This window comes from Sorghum bicolor, chromosome 2 (assembly GCF_000003195.3).
Source record: "Sorghum bicolor cultivar BTx623 chromosome 2, Sorghum_bicolor_NCBIv3, whole genome shotgun sequence".
Classification (NCBI taxonomy): Eukaryota; Viridiplantae; Streptophyta; class Magnoliopsida; order Poales; family Poaceae; genus Sorghum; species Sorghum bicolor.
Window position 1 is genome coordinate 9290615 of NC_012871.2, and position 23073 is coordinate 9313687.

General features: G+C 39.6%; 1 protein-coding gene and 2 long non-coding RNA genes across 16 annotated transcripts; all 3 read right to left on the reverse strand.

The window, feature by feature from the left end:
* Positions 294-3214, reverse strand: LOC110432410. Its single transcript, XR_002449866.1, has 2 exons — positions 2516-3214; positions 294-2417 (listed from the first exon to the last, which is right to left on the reverse strand). It is a non-coding gene; the product is annotated as an uncharacterized LOC110432410 (long non-coding RNA).
* LOC8081794 (phosphoglycerate mutase-like protein AT74) lies at positions 7743-8252 on the reverse strand. Its single transcript, XM_002461697.2, has one exon. The coding sequence runs from the start codon at positions 8250-8252 to the stop codon at positions 7743-7745; it is 510 nt and encodes a 169-aa protein (XP_002461742.2).
* On the reverse strand, positions 12609-20805 carry LOC8069150. 14 transcript variants are annotated; one of them, XR_002449815.1, is made up of 10 exons: positions 20336-20805; positions 20100-20177; positions 17263-20013; positions 17079-17172; positions 16917-17009; positions 16636-16731; positions 15583-16546; positions 15457-15495; positions 15142-15340; positions 12609-12894 (listed from the first exon to the last, which is right to left on the reverse strand). It is a non-coding gene; the product is annotated as an uncharacterized LOC8069150 (long non-coding RNA). The 14 variants fall into 14 exon arrangements; XR_002449819.1 differs by lacking the exon at positions 16636-16731; XR_002449810.1 differs by having other exon boundaries at positions 15583-16731.

The window sequence follows — 23073 nt, forward strand, 5'->3', positions numbered from 1 at the left end:
TAAAATTTTTGATAACCGACAAAATGAACAATTATCCAGCACGGCAAGCAACATGCAAGCTTCAGAGTGTATTTGCGAAAAAATATCCATGATCTGAGAAATACAAAATCTGAGAAAATATATCCATGACCAGAGAAATACAAATTTCCATTTTTGAAATACTATTAAGACTCTCACTGGGAAGCAGTTTAACAATGGCAAGCAACATGCAAGCTTCAGAGTGTATTTGAGAAAAAAATATCCATGACCTGAGAAATACAAAATCTGAGAAAATATATCCATGACCAGAGAAATACAAATTTCCGTTTTTGAAATACTATTAATACTCAAGCTGGGAAGCAGTTTAACAATTATTACAATCTACAAAGTCTCAACATCATCTATTTCAAGCCATATTAACGACCATGACAATAATATGATTGATAACCATTGGTGATATATACAGCAAGCACTGGGTAGTGTTCTCGTGAATGAAACATATGGCATGTGAAAAATTACTTTGCATCTGTCAATGTTCTCTGAGGATTTAGTTTTCTACACCATATCAACAAGTCAATAGCCCAACAGGAAATAGGAAGGCCACACCTTCCGGAATCTCTGCTATGATGGCTCCTTTCTTACTTTGATTTCCCTGCAACCAATCACGCACTGAGAATTCTGAACCGAAAATTGAATAGAATTGAATATAAATAGAATCTGACTACAAGCTAATTTGAAGCAAAACCAATCTCTGGAGCAAATAAACGGATCCTAGCTTCCCAAGAATTACACAAGAAAAACCCTTAAAATTGGATTTTACAAAATATATATAGTCAGAAAAGAAATTTTAGACACAAATAAAAATATTTGTTTGACCAATTATGCACATCCGAACATAGGAAACATTCTCAAGCACCACATCCTAACATATGAAATTGTAGGCACATAAATAGAAATATTAATGTTGGTTGTAGGGGGATACTATGACTTATCAGGTGGCTCAGAGGCAAACAACAGAGTAACTACACTTGGTCAGTACATGCAGCATTTTCAAGTTCCATCTCTAATTGCAGATTAAGCTTCATAGTTAAAACCAACTCCTTGTATTTCTTTAAATGATGAAAACACAGGAAGCTTTGAGTTTCTAACATCCTCTCTAATCTACAAAAGCAGTCTTGAGTTCAGAAGTGAGATGCACGCTTAATACTGAAAGGATAGTTAACGAATGATCTTACGAAATACCATGTGATGGGTAGCCACAATAGAAACATTGAGGGCAAGGGATCATTAAAATTTCCAGTATGCAAAAGTGTACACTTCTTAGCATAAGAACTAATATTGAAGCAAATTTGCAATAATTACCATCAAATGTGTATTATATAAATATTCATATTTAGGCACGAAGACAAACATTTCAGATTTATGCATCTTTTAGGTTAAATGAATGAACCACTTTAACTTTGCACTCTAGTAATGTAGCAATTCCAAATATATCTATATGTAGCATACTTAAAAATATAAAGACGATTTGATTATCACTTCAGAACGTCTTATTAGACTCAGCTGCACTTACTTTTTTTTAAGGCAATATGTCACAAAATCTCACAGATACAAGCAACAGGATTGATGAGCACACAAATCCCAGGAGAGCTGAAGCTCTAAAGGTCAAGGAGAAAATAACAGAGATATTTAAATAAAAAACTCAATATAAAATGTTTCAATTGAATCCAATCCCATTCCTCGACTCTATAGTTCCAACACCCCTATTAATTTCTTTGTATGCCGACCCATCTTTGTACCTACTCAAATCCATCTAGTGCATGGCAAATAAAGATATATGGTACTATGTACAAATGAGACTAATTCAACAAAGTCGTTGCATTAGTTTTTATTATAGCATAAAAATGTCAGATTAAAGATAATGAGTTGGCAGAAACCTAAAGTCTACTTTTTTTATACATATACCATTATTCAATCCTATCCATAGTAAACCATGGTGCTGCATTTTGACTTCAACTGCAGCATTTCAAGATTTAATCAACTCATATATGACCACCACGGTCTTAGAGACTGTGTTGTACTGCTGTGCTTATTATGAGATGCACTAAAAAATTTAAAAGTTCAACCTTCTATCTCTGCTAATCTGAATCACGTTGATTCAGTCCATTCATTTGAAAATTTATGCTAATTCATTTAACTTTCAACAAATAATTTATCATCGTTACTAACCAAGAAGCAAAGCTAAAACACATGTCAAATATTGAGGCTGATATTTAACTTACAAGTAATGTGCAGAACATGAATTAATTTTAGGCCAAATAATTAAAAATTTCAAGGGATCTAAAGAATATCAGTGTGCAGTGTACTTGGAGGACGTATCTCGTACTTCATACTGAAGGTGTGTCTCGCCTAGTCACCCTTAATTTGTTGCTCAGCTGCTGCTAGAGATGCAAGTTAATCCATGATTAGAAGTTAGTTCAGCAATGAAATATGGCACACAAAAGGTGCAGTTAATCCACGGTTGGAGAGTTCTCACCTTGCGAGATGACCTCTGAAGGCCTGGGGCAGGCGCGAGCTCTGAACTCCAGGAGAGGCCACGAATGGCACATGCGAGGTCGTCCTCGATATTCAGCGAGCAGGTGGCGTGCGTTACCTCTTTGTGTGTCTGCAGGGGTTCGATCTATGGCAAGGGAGCGCGAGCTCTCCATGAGGTGGCGGGGCACGATCTCCCGTGCCTAGCAAGGGGGCCGGCGGGGCATAGATCCAGGCTGTCATGGCTGGCCGACCGGCGGCGACAAGGGCCCAGGCGGCGGTGTGTGTGGCTCCGACACTACCGCGCAGAGGCGCACCGCGGTAGCCGATGGCGACGTCGAGGCGGTTGTAGTCGAGCGCGAAGAAGTCCGGGTTGCGGACGCGGACCTTGAGCGTGGCGGATATGGTGACGGCGACGGCGGGGCGCACCACGACGGAGACGTGCGCGAGGCGGAGGCGGGCGAGGGAGACGTCCGGGTCGGCGGGCCAGAGGAGGAAGCCCGCGAGCGCGAGGAGGAGGAAGAGCGCGGTGAGGCAGGGGCCGACGCCGCAGCAGCCGCCGCCGCCGCGGAGAGTAGGGCGAAGAGTAGAGATGTAAGGTCGTGATCATACTTTTAATCTGGGCCGTCTAATCTGTATGACATGTGCTGTAAGTCGTTGATCTTGTAGGTGGGATTTGCCTGGAGAAGATTTCAATTATAATAGAGATTAGCAATTCTGTGGTCACAAGGTGCATGCCACCACATCCATTCTTGGCATTTTGTACATTAATATAGTATATGACACCTCATATAGTGTCTACTACCGCGTGGTTTTTTGATGTAGGAGAAGAGTATAGAAATAAAGGCATAAGGAAGTGTGAATTGTCTTCACTACTCGGTTTTCTACTTCCCCTATCTAATACTAGTAATTAATACGTGCTAAAATTGATGTTCTTTCGGGTGATTGTTATTATATATAATCTATACTAAAATTATAGTTTTAGCTTACAGTTTATATACACTATAAGAAATCTTAGGTTCTTGACAACCTGTTATCATCATAAATTCTGTTATATTTGTCATAGCAGTTGTATTTATGACAACTGCATGACGAAAAAACATTCATCAAAGTTCATGTGTGGTAAATCTTGTTTAACGATGACTGCATGTTTTTCCATCATAATTTTTAATGACGTCCTAATTAAAGAGTCATCACTAATTATCTTAAGGCCTGACTAGGCCCATGTACTAAGCAGGTTATTACTGGACCAAATATAATTGTGGGCCTAATTTATTATATGCCAAGCCCATTTACAGAAATGAAATTGACACCAATTTCTAGGACAAATCTATTTGGCATATATTTAGTGTGGCCAGAAACATGCAGCCCATGCAAATTTTTCAGCTTGCACATTCCAGCCGATATATATTTTCAGCCCACTTACAAATACATTTATAATAATAGTTATGATACACCACAAATAAATCATTTATAATAATAATACATATGTATAGGTTTATATTGTTCTTCTAACAACTATACTTTTGCCATCAGCAAGTATTACATTAAAAAAACTTGGCAAATAAAAGAATGTTCAAATAGAAAAATACATTCTTTGGGTATCCAGAGCTTCCCCGTTTGTGCAAGGTCCATACCGCAGCATCACGGACAAATCCAAGAGTGCTATCATGAAACAAAAACACTTATTCAGATCATTTCTGAAACTATCCAAATGCAAACATGCTATCAACATAAGATCTGTATTATACAAGGCTACATAAAAAAAAATCGAATGATAACTGAACACCTATCTTTTGATGTGAATCTCATTACAAGTTATACAAACAGTACTAAACAACTGCAAGTTAACCAAATATTTTTCCCATCGACTCAAAAGTTAATTGTTTCAGGTTAGAAAACATTATCCACGTTGCTACGAGACATTTAAACTTTTATACTAAAAACACACAAGGATCGCACGATAAGGTAATAATACTGTGAAGTTAAATACCGACATTCAAGTAACATTTAATCCAAAAGACAAAGTTTGTGAAATTAACATAGTCATGGAAAGCACGACGTCGAAGGCTTACAAACTCTCTATGGACATTTTTATGATAAATCAACGAATAAGTTTTGTCATATCTCTATACCATCCTATACACAGGTTCCAGTATATATATGTAAATATTAGTGTCTGTCACGTGGTAATATTGAGTCTTGAAAAATCTCTCACAAAACCTTAAATCAAAGTATGTCAGTCACCATATAAATATGTGACTTTAGAACTATTCCATGCAGACATATACTGCAGAATAAGGTATCTACTTTAGTGTTTATGGTAGGATTCACCATCAGCAATATATAGAATATTTAATAGGTATTATTATTGCAAGCGGACGGTAACTTTGATTTAGTTACCCATCTATGTCATATGTAATGTTTTCTTCATAGATGAATTTCCATTGGAAGTTATCCTCGTTCCATCTAGGACTATGTACATTCACCACGGCCTTGTGCTGCAATTAATCAAGAGTTTGTCTGGCATACATCAGCGCTAGTGTATCTTAACATCACTTTTCAACAGTCTAAAGTCAATCATGATAAGCATCTTCTTGTGCTGGTCAAAAACATAAAGCATATATTTGCAAATGTGTAGCCATAGCCAAAAAAACTACAAACATGGTAGCGATTAGAATAATATATAGAAAACAAGTAATAAAACCTAGAGCAAGCGACTTACGTATCTACATTGTGGTAAGTTATATTTCATATTCTCACATACACCAATCAGAACAACAAATTCTTTCACACTATATATTTTATGGTATTCAGGGTTTTGTGTTAAAGTACATATTTTCTAGTAGAGAAGGATATCGAGAGTCAGGATTAGTATAACTTAGCTTATTTTATTTAATTAGAAGAACAACACATGTGATGCTTCATGATACTATTATAGTGTTCTGTATTCTCAAGCTACTTGAAAGCAGACACCTAAGGTGAAACACTTCTCTAAGGTGCCTTGATCGTCCATTTACGCTTGTAGGTTCTTGACACTTAGCGTAATCATGGAGGGATGAAAAACTTTGAACCCAACACCTCCGGCAAAGCATTAGACACATATGATGGTTATCTAATTATAAGAGAGCACACATTATTAGTAAAGTGTAACGACCCAAATTCCACACAATGTGAACAACCAACTGAATCACATATTTGAATTGGTCATCGACCACCCGAGATGCTCATCAATGAGAAGTACAATACTCAATCGTCCTTAAGGACAAACTTCAGCCTGTTAGGATTGCAAGCACAACGTTCACCAAGGGACTTGGTCATTTTAACAAAGACAGAGATTGAAGGACCGTCCGCTAGCACACCGCTCCGTCCGATAAGAGTTAGGACAGAACATAGATAAGTGGAGTTGAGATATTTCTAGGTTGTGGAACCGGTCCCACATGTCAGCACAAGTTGGGATACATCACCAGAAGAAGGATCACTCTCCTACTCACCCTCTCATTCATCCACTCATTTGCAAATATCTCCTCTCTCTACCTCTCAGGAACAAGGATACAGCTAGGCCAATGGATAGGTTAAGGTAGTCGGCAAGTGGTGACAACCTGATCCATCTTCTGTATTCTCCCATGTTTAGGCTTAATTATTGAATCATAGGGCTCTAGACATACTTATCTTTGTCTATTTAACTCTCCTAGTTAGTAGGAGGGCTGTGCCCTAAAGTGCTATCATGTCTCTCCTAGTTACTTGCTAGCTTAGCTATCGGAAAGATAAACACACCTCACTCTCCACCCTAGCTATCTCTTAGAGTAGCTTACCTATAGTAGTTTAGGTAGATCAACCCCTTACTACACTATCGTTCACCCACCTAGGAAATAAACCTAAGGAGCCTAATTCATAGATCTAGTCCTTTATAGATTTGAGGCCTCCCGCGTTCCTGTGAAAAAGATATAAATTTGACACTCGTTGCTCATTGAGCGAAGTGCTATGCAATAGTTTTGTGCGCTTGTAGAATTTTTCAATAGTGATTAAAAAGTATCAACATCTAGTTTTTTTTTCATTTTTCATTTTTTACAGAGAAAGCTAGGATCCATCCTGACTTGCCACGCATGGGGACACAGAGAGAAGTGTTGAAGCCTAGGCATGGGGATGATCCAAACACTACTACACAACTGTTAACCGTGACGGGCATTTTACGTTTACCGCAGCGGGCATTAGCGTCCGCCAAGAATGAAAGGTCACAGTTAATCATGGCCTCACCGTGGCGGGCACCTGTGTCCGCTATGGAAAATGGAATTACCGCAGCGGGCAACATAAGGTATCCGCTGCGGTTAATCCTATTAACCACAACGGGCACCTTATGTTGTCCGTCACGGTTAATGATTTAAAAAAACAAAAAAACCCTGGACAGGCCCGCCGAGCCCATCCAGGTTGTTGCCATTTCATTTTCATTTTCGTATGAGTTGTTGTTGCCATGTAAGTCAAAACGTTTCTTTTATTTTGTGTACAAATGAAGAAAATATAAACTACTACTCCATATGAAACAACATTTGTTTCGTTTTTTGCACTACTGAAAACATAAGAAAATACAACTTTACAGTCAAGTGGGGATGAAAACGGTATGGATATTTTCTGACCGTATTCGAGACCGAATTCGTTTAGAGGGCTTCAGATCTGTCCGTATCCGAGTCCGAATAGTCAACATCCGATACCATATCCGTATCCGAATACCTAAATCGTATATTTATGATGTCGACATCCAGTCGTATCTTATCCGGCATTATTGACATTATCCGTATTCGAATCCGAATCCGACCAGAATTATGAAAACAAATATGATATCAATGATATCCGTCCGTATTCGACCCGTTTTCATCCGTGAGTTTAGTAGTTGACATGAATGATGATTCTGTGTGCTTGTGCGCACGTTTAACAGTGTAACACACACATTACACATAAATTAATTAATGGTGAGTGTCCAACGCAAAGACCCAGATGAATCAATGCAATTAGCACAACTAGTTAACTAATTAATTGAAATTTTATATGGTTGATGGAAAGCCACTGGAAGAACTCTGTTGTTGTTGCTCCTCTGTATGTAATATACAAGCAGAAGAAGTTACGTACTGACTTACTAGCTAGTAGTAAGTTACTCCTCTGTATACTCCATATTCTACAGCTTATATATATTTATATATATTAGTACATATATATAGTACTAGTTAAAACAATGACTAGTAGATTGTAGTAAATGGATGGAAGAAGGATTGTCCATTGGTCATGAAGCGGTGGTTGAGCTCACCGGGCCTAGCCGTCTTCTGCCACATCTGGTCCTTGAGCATCTCGTCGGTGAGTTCGAATGCCCTGAGCTCGTCGGCGGTGTGGTGCACGAGGAGGCCCTTGAACTGGCGGACGGTCCACTTGTACCAGCGCATGAGGAAGACGCGCAGCGTGAAACCGTGGGAGACGAGGACGATGTTCATGTCGCCGGTGGCGGTGGAGCCCGGCGGGTTGAAGCGTCCGATGTCGATGTCGGCGAGCAGGGTTTCCCTGAAGCCGGCGATGCGGTCGTACACGTCCGCCACCGACTCGCTGTTGGGAAAGCGGTAGAAGAAGCGGCTGTAGCTGGCCGGGCTGTGGGTGGAGAGACGAGACGTAGGGAGCGGAGGTCGGAGCGGCGGCTGTCTGCGCGGAGGTGGGCAGAGGGAGGACTTGGACACTCGACAAGCAAACCCTAGCTTCATGTATATATATGACCCTTGCTATCGGGCCGCTGGTGGGCTATTTGGGCTTCGAAATTTACTGTGACGGGCATGATAGGTTGCCCGCTGCGGTAAATTGATTTACCGCAACGGGCATCTTAATACGTTCGCCACGAAAAATTTATATTTTCTGTGGTGGACGTATTAAGATGTCCGCTGCGGTAAATCGATTTACCGCAGCAGGCAAAAGTGTTCGTCGCGGTAAATTAAAAGTGCCCGCTGCGGTAAATCACACGATTTACCGCAGGGGGCAAAAAAACGCCTGTCACGGAGTGAACAGTAGCAACGTCACAGAAGTTCGTTTCTGCAGTAGTGAAAGAACCTTGGCCATCGAATCGAGTTGAAGCCTTTAAGGGTTGATTCTTAGCCATTGGTTTTTGATAAAATGGAATCCTAGGCACAAATTATTTGGTGCACAATGGTAGAGCTGTCTCAGCGGGGAAAGTGTTCTGGAGTGTACCTAGGATAATTTTGAGTGTTCGCTTATAGTAGAGATACATCCACTCTTTTCTTTACTAGCTTACCAGGATAAATTATTTTTTCGACGGAGGTAGGATTCGATCGCTGGTTGTCGTGGGTGTGGGGATGCATATCGAGGGGATGAACATTGAGGCATTTGATAGATATGATGATGGGCATCAGATCAAGTTGAAGCCTAGCTATGAGAGGATTAGGAGCCGTAGATTTTAATAATGTTGGAATTCTAGGTACCATTTTCTTAGTGTACAGTGGTTAGGATGTCTTAGCGTGGGAGATAATTTCTAGGGTGTACATAGGATAGTTTTGAGTGTTCCTTTATAGCAGAGAAGCTAATGGCAGCAATAACTATGAAGTCAATGCAACATTTGAGTGTTGGGCCGGTATCTATGATGCACGGATACTCCATGGGGGTGGCATATCGTGTATCCGGTTCGTATTGGATACTGATACACCACGGATACGCGTGGGATACATATTCAAGTTGTATTCAAAAACCTAGATACATATCTTGCTTATCAGATACAGCTGAACTAAACAGGATATGGCCCAAACACTGAGAGTCAACCTTAGAGGCCCAAGCATGTGAAGCAAAGTGTTGTCCCTAACCTAGCTGCAATCTTTCCTTCATGGTCGCTCGTCATGCTCCAATTCATGTACAAAGTTCCTCTGAGGCGTGACCACCAATTTGTTTTATCAACACAAGATACACATATAATTACTCCTTGAGGATATAGGTTGTTATAAACAAGTTCAACTGAACCCTCCAATTTATATTTGACCAACTTACTAAATCTGTTATTACTAAGTTATTTATAATACTATTATTGCTATTATAAAATATACTAGCTGTATCCCTGTGTCATTGTTTTTAACCAAATGGCATATCCGCGTGTCTGATACGTATCGTATCCATATCCATATCCGGGCAATATAGTCTGGTATGCAGCCCAAATTTGGCAGTTTTTCTATAAACATTTTCTTTCCGGATCCGCGTGTCTGATACGTATCGTATCCATATCCATATCCGAGCAATATAGTCTGGTATGCAGCCCAAATTTGGCAGTTTTTCTATAAACATTTTCTTTCCGGAAGATATTTACGATAAAAATTTTGTGAAAAATAGTAAAGCAGAAAGCAGCAAAACTGCTTCAAATAATTTGATCATTGTATAAATTAAACGGTTATCCTAGCGCTTGGATGTCCGGCGCGCGAGACGCGTCCGGACACTGGTGCCTGCTTCCCGCTTTCATCCGAATCAATTAACATGGTATGTTCCTGCTAGTCTCCTCTGACTCACGAAAATTATTCCTGCTGCCCCGCTCGCATGCTGCTGCTGTTGCCAGCGGGCTTCACGCCCTGCGCTAATTTTCTTGCCGCCCCGCTCGTACGCTGCTGCTGTTGCCAGCAGGCTTCATGTCCTGCGCCGTTCTGTTGCGTGCATGCTACTGCTGCACTTGCTGCTCCCAGTGCCTCAAGTGTGTTGATGTTAATGCTATCCCTACATGTGCATGGGCTCACCCAAGAGAAGACAGGAGCACAAGGCGTTACCCATGTTGACTTCTGCATGCCGTGGGGACCAAGCTTAGTTGTGCAAGAGGTGATGCAGGGGCACCTGGCTCTACGTTACCCATGAGTATCCGTGTGGGGACCAATCCTAGTGGTGCACGGGCACCTGGTTCTACTTCCGTTGGGTGTTGGTCTGCTAGAGCGTGTGGGGAGCAACACTTGCTGCAATAAAATATGTTGAAAATCAGGTGAAACAATTAAAATATACATGTGCAACATATGTGTAATATTACTGCAACATATTTAATATTGAGATGAAATAATTACAATATATGTCTGAAATAGGTGAAACATTTAGAATATACACTTGCAACATACATGATAGCTGCTGCAACATCTACAACATTCGGACTGAAACATGCAACATTCAGATGAAACAGCTGAAACATTTGGAATACACAGTTGCAACGTACATATATAGCCACTGCAACATATATAATATCTAGATGAAACACTTGCAACATACATTTGAAACAGTTAAAACATACACTTGCTACACACGTGTATAGCCAATGAAACACTTGCAACATCCAGATAACAAAATTATAATATACATTGGAACCAGCTGAAATATTTAAAACATACACTTGCGACATAGTATATAGCTACCATTATAAAAAATACAACAACATCCAAATAAAATATAGTACCTACATCTAAAACGTAGGAACAGGCTAGATGCCATGGAAGGAAGAAAAATTTGCACCAACACTCAGAGCGTCCCCATGCTTCCCAAAATAGCTAGTATACAAAGAATTTCATTGTCTATCAAGGAGAGATCAAATAGCTAGAACTTCCAAATAGCTAATGTAGCATGATCTCCTAGAAACACCTCTATAACGTTCCACTGCAGTATTTTTATTTTATTTATTTTTTGCCTTATTTAGCTAGCTATTTATAAATTACTATTACAAACGCCCTCAACTGCCATGTAGATGTGGATCTGCATGCCAGTAGCTTAGGCTCCGTTTGGTTTGCCTTGTTAAATTCACCGCTTGTCACATCGAATATTTGGACACATGCATAGAGTACTAAATATAAATTATTTACGAAACTAAAAAAACAGCTAGAGAGTAATTTGAGAGACGAATCTTTTAAGCCTAACTAGTCTATGATTGGATACTAATTTTTAAATAAGACCAAACTGCTACAGTACGTGTTAAACTTTTAACACCCAAACCAAACATCCCCTTAACTGGATCAGCCAAAGCAGCAACGTGGCAGAGGCAGCTTGGCGTGGCGCAGAAAATAGGAGAGAGAGAGAGAGAGAAGAGCGGCACGACAAGGAGCAGCGAGCAGCAGGCCTAGACGTTAGGTAGGACAGGCATGGCAAGGATGCCTGCGGCCCTAGGCACATGCGGCTAGGTCTGGTGGGCTGGTCCAACCAACAGCAAACACAGCTAGCAGCCTGACCACTCTGTGCCACATGCATACCCAAAGAGCCAGTGGACCCACGCACACGCGCTCTGATGCGGAAGATGGTGCAGATTTCTAACTACATGTCACTTTTTTAGTTATTACTCGTATCACGCGCGAAGATTGGTCCGTTCGGATGGCCAAACGTCCGTAACTAAGCATTACTGTAAATTAAATCAAGCAACTAAGCTTGTGGTAGAAATATTAAATTGTCTAGATACTTTGATTATTGCTAAATAAATAGAGCAACCAAATACGTCAGCAAATATTGCACAGTCTACCAATGAAAAAACACAGAGTAACTCTTATTGAACTAAATTAATGTCCTTCATATATTGAAAGTGCATGTCAAAAGCGTGTACGTAGTGTCAATATTATTTATTTCTCTAAATCGATGAGTGGGCACCATGGCTTCTCCATGAGACGCAACACAATGTCATGGGCAAATTCTTCAACTTGGTGACATTCGGCTTCATCAACAAGCATACAACTTTTGGCACTACAACATAATTGTTTATAGGAGGTGTTTAAAATGCCTTTAAAAGTCATCAAAATGCCTTCAAAAACTTTTTTAGGCATACTTCAAAATGCCATCTATAAACTGGACTCAAAAAAGGTCTTTTGAGGCAATTTTTCAAAATGCCTTTGAATATCAATATACAAAGACATTTTCTAGATGCCTATAATACCTTTTAAAAGCATTTTGTATAAGCCTTCAAACATTGATTGAGGCGTTATAAAAAATGCCTCCAAAACCAACTCATACATATACAAATTTGCTACTAATCAAAACAACAACATCTATCGAGAAATTAACCAATGAAAGAACATGCTAACAGCAGAATTCATTTAACCTTTGCATACACAGTTATATTTGTAACCAAACACAATCAGTAAGGTTAAAAAATAATCAAATGTCTATCTTCAAATGATGATGTTTAGGTCCCCATTCCTGATGCAAGTTTCTTGCTGCCTTTATAAGAGTGTCCACATCACAGCTAATACATACATATGTAATTCTAAATCCATCTAAATATACTATGCCGCCATAGTACTAGCCTCATCAATGTTCAGAAACCAAACTTATGTTAACTCCTGCTTGAAAATAACATGTCCACATCCAGTTGTATACATATATGTTATCCTCAGTTGGCAATTGCTCCTGCTTGAAACCAAACATGTACAAATGAGTGAAGGTATATACACAAGTGTGCGTATTACTGTAATAGGCAGGCGAATGACTATGATTAGGAAAAAGGGTGAATGGAAATGTTTATCAAAGCAGCGGTCAAAGAATTTAATTAAATAGATAATAATTCCAGAATTAGTTGCACTGACACATCTCTATTTGACAAGTGACATGGCCATATTAATTCCAGAATTAGTTACTCAACAAAAAATCTTGTCAACACATCTCTATATGACACAGTAATATAGACAAAGTGCACTGACAGATTAACAATTTCAATGCAAGATTCATTCATAGATTAACTTAGTTTCAAGCACCTAAACTAATCTAGATATGTTTATTAAGAACATCAAGCTTGGCACTCCCAACACCTATTTTTGTCCTACTAGTGAGGAAAACAGAGACCTAATGAAGAGGTTAGAAAGGAAAACTTTGGTCCTCTAGTTCTATCTATATTCTCATCTACGTTACGGATACTTCAGGATAGGCGCGTATCGCGTATCCGATACGTATTGGACACTGATACGTATCCGATACACCGTCGATACATATCTGCGGAGTATCCAAATTTTAATTATTTTTGAAAAAATCAGATACGCTAGGCTGATACGTATCTGTCTCAGGATTCGCGTATCTGCCTTGGTGGATACGGCCCAGCCCAACAACAACCCAATCAAGCACTTATCCCCTCTGTCGCCCTACCCTCACACACGGGCAGATCGCACATGCGGAGCCGCGGACGAATCGCGCCGCCTCCTCTACTCCCCACGCGTCGCGACCCCCGACCCGCCGCCCGCCGGCCACCGACGACGAGCGTCCGCTCGCCGGCGACGAGCAGCTGTCTGAGTTCGACCTTCCGCTTCTCTGCTCTCCCTCTCCGGTGACGAACTCCCATCCGTGACCCTCCCTGGCTTCCCTTCTCTCCATCCGCCGGCAGCAGGCAAGCACCCGTTCGCCGGCGCCAAGCAGACAAGGACCTGTCCGCTCGTCCCTGGTCGCTGGCCGAGCACTGTCCGTCCCTGCTCGCCACTCGCCAAGTCTCCAGCCGCCGGATCGGGGTCGAGCTCCAGTGAGCGGTGAGTGAATCCCCTTCCCCATTCTCGATCTGTTCTATTTCAGTAGTGGAGCTAGAGTTAGTGATCCCTTCCGCCACTCACCAAGTAAAAGAAGAGTATGCAAAGTTCTCTAGTTGTTCTGAAGAGTTTAATGATCCTGACTCTATCCATGATAGATGGGCTGTTTCCTCTATGACTTGGTGGACAAATCATGGACAAGCTGCTCCCATGTTGATGAGTTTGTCCATGAAATTGCTTAGTCAACCAGCCTAATCTTCTTGCTATGAAAGAAATTGGAGCACCTACAGCTTTATCCATAGTGTGAAGAGAAATGCTTTAACTCCAGAGCGTTGAAGATCTGGTCTTTGTGCACACAAATCTGAGGCATCTGTCCAGAAGAAGTGATGCATACAAGACAGGAGAGACAAGGATGTGGGATGTAGGAGTGGACTCTTTTGATTCACTTGGTGGTATTGGCATTCTTGAAGTGGCTGACCTGTCCATTGATGAACCAGAATTGCAAGCTATGACTTTTGGTTTGGATGCTGAGCACGAGCAGCATGATGTAGTGGATGACAACGGGACAACTGAGTAGGGAATAAGACCTTGCTGGCTTGCTGCTGTCTTGCTGCATGTAGGCTGCATGAATTGCAAGCCTGAAGCCTTCTATTAGTTTCCTAAATTTGAGAATTGAGACTACTATATTTGAGACATATTGTTCTATAATAATAGTACTTGCGACCTTATATTGCTATCAACTTTATTGATATCAGCTTTAAATTTAGACCTGCATTATTTTTATTTATTTTTTATTTTTTAATTATTAAACGTATCCACGTATCGGTTTTTTTAGGAAATTGATGTATCCGCGTATCTGTATCCTTCTAGTACCGATACGCGTATCCGTATCCGTGTAACGTAGATTCTCATTGCTAGTTGACCAGTTTTTAACAGACATTCACCAACAATTAGAATGACATATGAAGTAGAAACCTATTCTATAACAGCATCCATAGGTCAAACTACAAGCCTGTGTGTTTTACATATCCATCCAGGGCAAAAAAATGACATGTTTCCTAGAGATGCCAAAACTAGACTGTCATAGTAACATGAATCTTCAGAAATGACAAAGAAGAACAGAAAACTAGAAGCAAGAAATGCTTACTTTTAATTGTACTAACATCGAGACATTGTTATATGTATGTTGCTTTTGTGGCCCTCTACACACTTGGATGATGTAAGTTGCTCTGTTTTTTCTTTACTCACATTCCTCTTTGCTTGATTCTTTTCTAGCAAACCCTGTGAAGCAACTTGTCCTTTGTCCAACCTTGTAGCATCAGCTTTTGATGTCGACCTTTTTGGTCCTGCAGTTCCTATCGTGTTAGGGGTGATTTTGCTAATGGAGCTACAAACCTACAACAGAAATTTTCAGATTTCAAGCCAAATTTAGTAAGTGTCAGTGTTAAAGATAGTGTGCTACCTGCTTAGAGTGCAATGGAGTGCCATGTCTACAAATGACCTGCAGTGTGATTATATCAATGTAAAGTTCAAAGTTTCATCATTATAAATAAACAAATGAATCATTTTAATTCTATAGGAATCATACATTTTGCCGAGGCCATGGTATGCAACGAGCAATAGCACTTCCCAGATTCTGTATCTTCCCATGTGCACGAGGCAATATGGTTGTTTGTTTGTAAACAATACTGACGAGTACCTCAATGTAATCCGCCAATGGTTGACCATCATTAGCTTTAGCTTTCCTATCAGTTTTCTAAACAGTTCCTAGTGCTACCAGCTTTTTACTATTTGGAGATGTCAGACCAATCTCCATACCACACTTTATATTTTCCATATCATCCTACAAAGATTACTATTAACTCTATCATATTCTACTATTTGATTAGAAAATACTAACATGATAAAAGACAACAGTCAGCTTATTAAGTGGTGCCTGAAACTTTCTTAGTTTCTTCAATGGCTCTGGAAGACTTTGTGAAGGTGTCTTGTCCTTGGTATTTCTCAGAAATGTGTGTTGTGCTGTCTCTTTCTTTATTTTTTGCAGAATTTGCATCCTAACATTTCCATTTTCCTAAGGATTGAAGACATTTACAAACTGCATCTAATCAGAAAGTCAACTCAAATGGAGACAATTTACCTCAAATTCTACTCCATGTCTTATTTGAATGTGAAATTGATTCTTGGTTATCATCATCTTGTCATGCAAATGTTGCTCATCTACTGTACCAACCCTTGGACTAGTTTTAACAGAAGAGCACTTTTGGGAGCCTGAAACTTTTTAGTTCACTGTATTGCTGCTGCAACTTAGTTTGATTTGACATTAGTGTTTCACCACATCCCAAAGCTTCTTGTTTTCTTCTTTCACTTCCTGCATTTCAAATAAAGCTTCAGATATGCGAGCAGAGCCCAGACTACCTGCTAACAAGCCTATTTGTCTGGCTTCCTTTAGTTTTTTGAAAGCTGTAATCATCAATTGGTTGTCCATTTTTTCTGGTATGTGTTGCTATATAGAGCTCAGCACGGCCTATTTTTCTTCCTTCCTTTAGTTCCTGTATTAAGAACATTAGGTGGTACCACACAAAGGAAAACAATATGATTAAAGATCAACAAAACTAATGACTCTATAATCAGGAAATACCATTTGATCTAAAACAACTACATTGCTTCTCAATCCAGTGGTGTGCCTTCCATTTAGTTGCAGTGCCCTAGTGGCCTTGTTCTTCTCAGATTTAAGCTAAATAAATAGATTAAGTTGAGGAAAGAAATTAGACAGTATAGCAAGAAAAAACATCATGTTATCAAATGAATTAGGTAGTAATAAATTCCATAGACTACAGAGGCTGCTAGATAATAGTACAAATTTGTTAATTTTTACAAATGTGCAACTCGAAATAATTAATGTAAGCTTGCACAACATACCTGTCCCGCATTTGATGTCGAGTGGTCACCAGCCACTCCCATTGAGGTGCTTACATCAGAGATCTCATTACCCCTAGGTATCAGCCCTTGAACCTAAAAATTCAATGATGTCAAAACAATGTGGTATCCTAATCCAAAGTGGCAAATATTATAGGTACTTACATGGTCTGAAAACCAATTGTGGAAGCTGCTATGATGGGCACGTTCATTTTCACGTTTATTTTTTTTATTTGCAGATAGCTCATTTAGATGTTCTCTACATCAGAATGAAAGGAGAATTAGGCTTCTATATATACTAACTAATATAGAAAGCATGCAAGGGTTAAAGAAGAGGTTACCAACATACTCGACAAATGGAATAATATGAGGATAATTCATCAAGACATATCGGTGAGCTTGGATCCAAGTTATGTAGGACAATTCATAAGCATAAGGCCCTGACAAAGGAAGACCAACTATTTTTAAGTATGGTAGATGGCTTGCTGAGGCACAAGGTTGATTTTTGGTATTTTGCAAATATCGTGAGCAAAATGTCATACTCTCATTGAACTAGTAACCTTCAGCTATTGCTCATTTAGGATGGTTGCGAGTTGTAACCATGGATTTGTACTTAGATAGACATCTCTCAATAGGGTACATGTTCCGATAATGAACTGGTCCAGCAAGCCTTACTTCTGTAGCAAGGTGGATAGTCAAATGGACCATGATATCAAAGAAAGAAGGAGGAAAGACCTTTTCTAATTGGCACAAAATCTCAGGTATCTCTACTTCCTATCTTTCAATCTCACTAACAGAAATAACCTTTGAGTACAATTTCTTAAAGTAATTGCTTAGACGAACGAGCAGCAAGGAAACTCTATCTAGTAAAACTTTGCTAACAACTAAGGGAGCAAATCACACATTATAATATGAAAATTGTGAGTCTTTAACCCAACTAGTCTCTTCTCCTCGATAAGAACCTTATTCTGCAAGTTGGATGCATATCCAGTAGGGAACCTTGCATCTTTTAGAACCTGACAGAACATCCTTTTCTCATGTCGACTCAGAGAATATAGTGCAGAAGGTATGTACTCAATCCATTCCAAATTGTAAGTCGTTTGACTTTTTTAATGTCAAGTTTGACCACTCGTCTTATTCAAAGTTTTGTACAAAATATCACTTTTTTTGTTGTGTATTGGTTTATTAATAAAAGTTCTTCAAGAATAACTTAAATTTGACTATATTTGTATAAATTTTTTGAATAAGACGAGTGGTCAAACTTGAGGTAAAAAAAGTCAAACGACTTACAATTTGGAATGGAGGGAGTATGATTTATTCCCCTCTATCTGTGGGTGAAGATCTGGTCGTATGCCCATTTCCTGGAGGTCAAGGCGAGCATTCAAATTATCCTTTGATCTCTTGTCAACATCAAGAAATGTATTCACTATGTTACCATAGACATTTTTCTCTGTATGCATGACATCAATGTTGTGGCGTACAAGAAGTGTCTTCCAGTATGGCAATTGAAATAAGCAACACCTCTTTTTGAATACTTTTGATAAGTAATTCTCATTAACTTCCTCTGCTTCAGCATTCCTCTTTCTCTTGTTGTTCTTATCCTTTTGTAGTTTTCCAAATACTATTACTATGTCTTGTCATTTTAGATATTTCCTGCCCTGAAAGTTGAACAGGAGGCTCACGAAAGTCTTGGGTACCATCAAATAATCTAGCTTGAAATCTGAACTTGTGATTAGCATCTAAGAATCTATGATGTCCCATATAGCAGGTCTTGTGCCCATGTTTCAACCGAAGTGAGCATGTGTCTACGAGACAATGGGAGCATGCTGCTATACTTTCTCCAGATAATACTCTCTGTCCAAGCCAATCACTTATTGTCCATAGCAGTGCAGCATGTAGGCGAAACTTCTTATTAGAAGATACATCATAAATCATCACACCATGCTTCCATAATTCAAGGAGATCATCAATCACTAACTGCATATAAACATCTATGTCTTTTCCTAGAGCCCTTTTACCCGGGATAAGAACAGATAGAATAAAATTTGATTGCTTCATGCAAACTTATGGAGGAAGGTTGTATGGGATCAAGATGATAGGCCATACACTGTAGGACACATTCATGTTCCCAAAAGGGTTGAAGCCATCTGTTGCCAACCCAAGCCTAACATTTCTAACCTCTGAACTAAACCACCATGCATGGCATCAAAATTCTTCCATGCTGGAGAGTCTGCTGGATGACATAGCAAGCCATCTTTCGTGCAACTTTCGCTATGCCACCTCATGTTATGCGCTGTCTTTGAAGACATGAATAACCTTTGGAGCCTCTTTTTCAGTGGAAAATGCCGAACCACCTTTGTAGGAACTCTGTGGACATGTCTTCCATCAACTCCACCTTTCACACTCTTCCACCTGCTTGATTTACACACTAGACATGAGTTGGCATTGGCATATTCTTTCCTAAACAATATGCAGTCATTTCCGCAAGCGTCAATGGAATGATAACCAATTCCAATAGCCTTCACGAATCTCTTGACCTCATGGAAGTTCTTTGGCAACACCTGACCCTCTGGAAGTGCGTCCTTAATTAAGGGCAGGAGCTCATGAAAAATAACCATTGCTCACCCTCCATCGATTCTTTAAGGTAAGGAGCCTAATGAGAAATTGCAGCTTCGAGAATGTCTTGCAGTCTGATACAACTCTTGGCTCCCATCACGGACCAACTTATAGTATGCTTCAGCATCAATATCATCCTCATCCTCAAATCCCTCTTCTTCCCCTAAAGCACGGGCATCATACGTCTCAAAACCCTTTATTAGCATCTGTTCCATTGGATCAATATATCTCAGCATCGTCGTCTTCTGATTGTGAGTGCAAACTAGGACTCAGTACAGATGACATGGCCTCACCATGATGAATCAATGATGAATATCCATCCATGAACCCAATGCAAATTAAGTGTTCCCGAACATCTTTTGCCTCTAGCCGGTAATTATTTCCACAATCACGAGAAGGACAAGGTATCATATTCTGTTGGGCTGATATGGCAAAGGAAAATTCTATAAAGTCGTAAAGGCCTTCATCATACTCGATTGGCCACCTAAGATACAACGATGAAAATTCAGCTTGCTATGGACATACTTGACACATGAAAAAAAAATAGGAGCAACTTCTAACTAGTATTACCTAGGTGCTCTCATCCACTCCTTGTCCATGATGGCTGCAACACTCTAAATCTCTCCACAGCTATTAGGTTGCCTAGTGCTGAAAAGGTTGAGACAAGGACACCTATTATAACTGAACAAATTTGTATAACTAGCAACATTTATTTAACACAGATCATAGAAAAAATTGACAATACATTTGGAATCAATCGGCATCTCAATAGAGGATTTAGATGATTGGTGACTATGAGGATATACCTGTATTGCCTTGGTAGCCGTAGCAATAAGAAGATGTTTGGTTAGAAACTCATAGAAGCTCGATGCTCGTGGAGGAGCCCTTCAGATCTTGATGGACTCAGCTACTCGGTAGATCAGTGGACGAGGACCTCCTTGTGGGCGAGCTCACGAGCACTCGTCACGCCTCAGACCAGGATGTAGTGGAGGTTGCTGTGCCGCCTGAGCTGCGCCGCCTCCTCACACTGGCTGACAGAGCTGCGCCACCCCCTCCAACCACGCGGCCCGACGCACACGCCGCCTCCCCGCAGCCGCATCGTCCTCCCCGCGACACCCGATGCAGTCGCGCTGCCTACCCACGGTCTCGCTGGCCTCCCTGTGCTGGATCGGAGTCCCTGCGCTGGACCAAGCCGTCTCCCCGCGGTCTCGCTGACGATAGATCGCAACAGGTGAATGGGGAAGAAAACGCGATGAAGCCTAGAGTGTGCCTAGGTTGTCCTTCACGAGATGGGCCTGGGCTGAGAGGGTCAGTTGGTTTAGTGTTTTGTTGCCTACGTTGTCCTTCCTGGCCTGCAGCATTTTTTTCAATTAAAATAAGAGACATAAACCGATGGAGTACTCATATTCTATAAGGTAACAGAGCTACGTACGCAAAGGAAGGCGTTTTAGTAAAAACGCCTCAAATTGTTGCAAGCAATTAAGGCGTTTTTGGTAAAATTCCTCTAAAGATTGAAGTTATTTAAGGCATTTTTTATTTTTGCCTTTTAAAAAATAATTTTAGAGGCATTTGGAGAGAAATGCCTTTATACAACAATAAATTAAAGCACTTTAAATAAAATGCCTTTGGCAAAATGCCTCCTATAGTGGGCTGTGTTGTAGTGTGGATTAGTGCTATATCTGAGAAATTAAATCAATGAATTAAACCAAAAAAACCTCACCTTGAAATGCGTACACCTAATCATATCATATCATGTCATATCATATCATATACTCTTATAAAGCTAAACCCCACTAGATGAATTCTCTCTTCATGCAAGGTGTCCACATTATTCTCCACTAAGTGACACACTAAATGTTCTATCTCTTCATGCAAGGTGTCCACATCATTCCCCACTAAGTAATCCATTAAATATTCTATCTCTTCATGCAAGGTGTCCACATCATTCCCTACTAAGTCCATGTCATCCCATATTAATTACAAAAAATAACCATGTCATCGATATCATGTGAAATACTTTAAATCTTTAATCTATTAACATGCAAGTCATGTACATATACTATTTGTTTCATCATCAATCCCTATATAATGTAACCAAATATTAGTTTTTCTTCTATTAACTTAGCAATTTTTTACTAGATCTAATACAATAAAATACATGCAAGTCAAATTCATATACATATATACATACATAATATATTGAATATCATATAGTAATACTATATATATAATGATTTATTTTTAATAAAATTTCACAGCAACGCACGAGGAATTCACCTACTTACAAATAGAACAGAATACTATTTGGCTGAATTCAGTAGTGGTCACTCCACCTATCATGCACGAGCAAAAAAAATATAATAACTGAAGTTTTAATTAGTAAATAGATATGAGGACATCAGTAATGCAATACCTCTCATATTCATACATGGAGGGCATCTAACATGTGCAACTCTGATGCCGCTTGTCGCCATTCTCATATATGATGCAACAGTTGTGGTTCCATGACGTTTATTATGATGCACTTGTACCTACGAGTTACAAAATTGATTAGCATCGACCAATGATAAAATTTTCAATGTACTACTATTTCTCAGAACTAAACAAGTACCTTTCTTTCATCACCACCACATATCTGCACAAACGCATCCTGAAGTCATCCCTTGCTTGGATATTAGACACATGAACAACTATACCAATGATATCTACAAACAAAAATGAAAGGTATTGATGAAATAGGAGCATGAATAGTTAAGTACATGATTTTTAAATATTAGCTTATGAGATATACCTACAAAAATGGACTCATTCTGAAGTTGTATACATCCTCAATTTTCATAAATGTACGAGGACACCAAGCAATCCAGATAGTTCTCTCGGATGCATTAATCATAGTTTGTGGAGATATAATGACATAGTAGTCAGTACATAAACAGAAAATGTAGCGCAAGTGATCAACATAAGTAGGCGCAAGCCAACTCTCATGAAGTCATAAGCTTCTCCTAGACCAAGCAAATTGTTGCACCTCATGGTTCGATCTCTATAGGCAATTGCTTCCATTTTGGTTCCTATAAGAACAATGTAGCCAACACATAAATAACAATTGTCTGTAGACAAAAAAATTAAACATGGTCTCTGAATGCACTTACTCATCCACCAAAATTACATGCAAATAGCTTTTGCCCTTGTGTTGCCGTACATTGCCTTTCCAAAAAACTATGGCACTCACATCCCATCTCAAAAATACATGTTCCCTTTGCACGTCATGGAATTCAACTCATCTACAATCCTAACTATATCAATCAAAATAATAAAATAGTATCATATGTATTTTATCATTTTGATTGATACGGACGGGATTGTAGATGGGTTGAATTCCATGACATGCAAAGAGAAAACACATGTTTTCGAGATGGATGTGAGTATCATGGTGTTTTGGAAAGACATTGTACAATAGCACACGGGAAAAACCTATTTGCCTATAATTTTGGTGGATGAGCAGATGCATTCAGAGTTTATCTTTTTGGACCATGTCTAAAACTTT

What these genes read in the sequence shown, in the direction of transcription:
- LOC8081794 (XM_002461697.2), bottom strand. Translation starts at nt 8,252, where the DNA reads ATGAAGCTAGGGTTTGCTTGTCGAGTGTCCAAGTCCTCCCTCTGCCCA.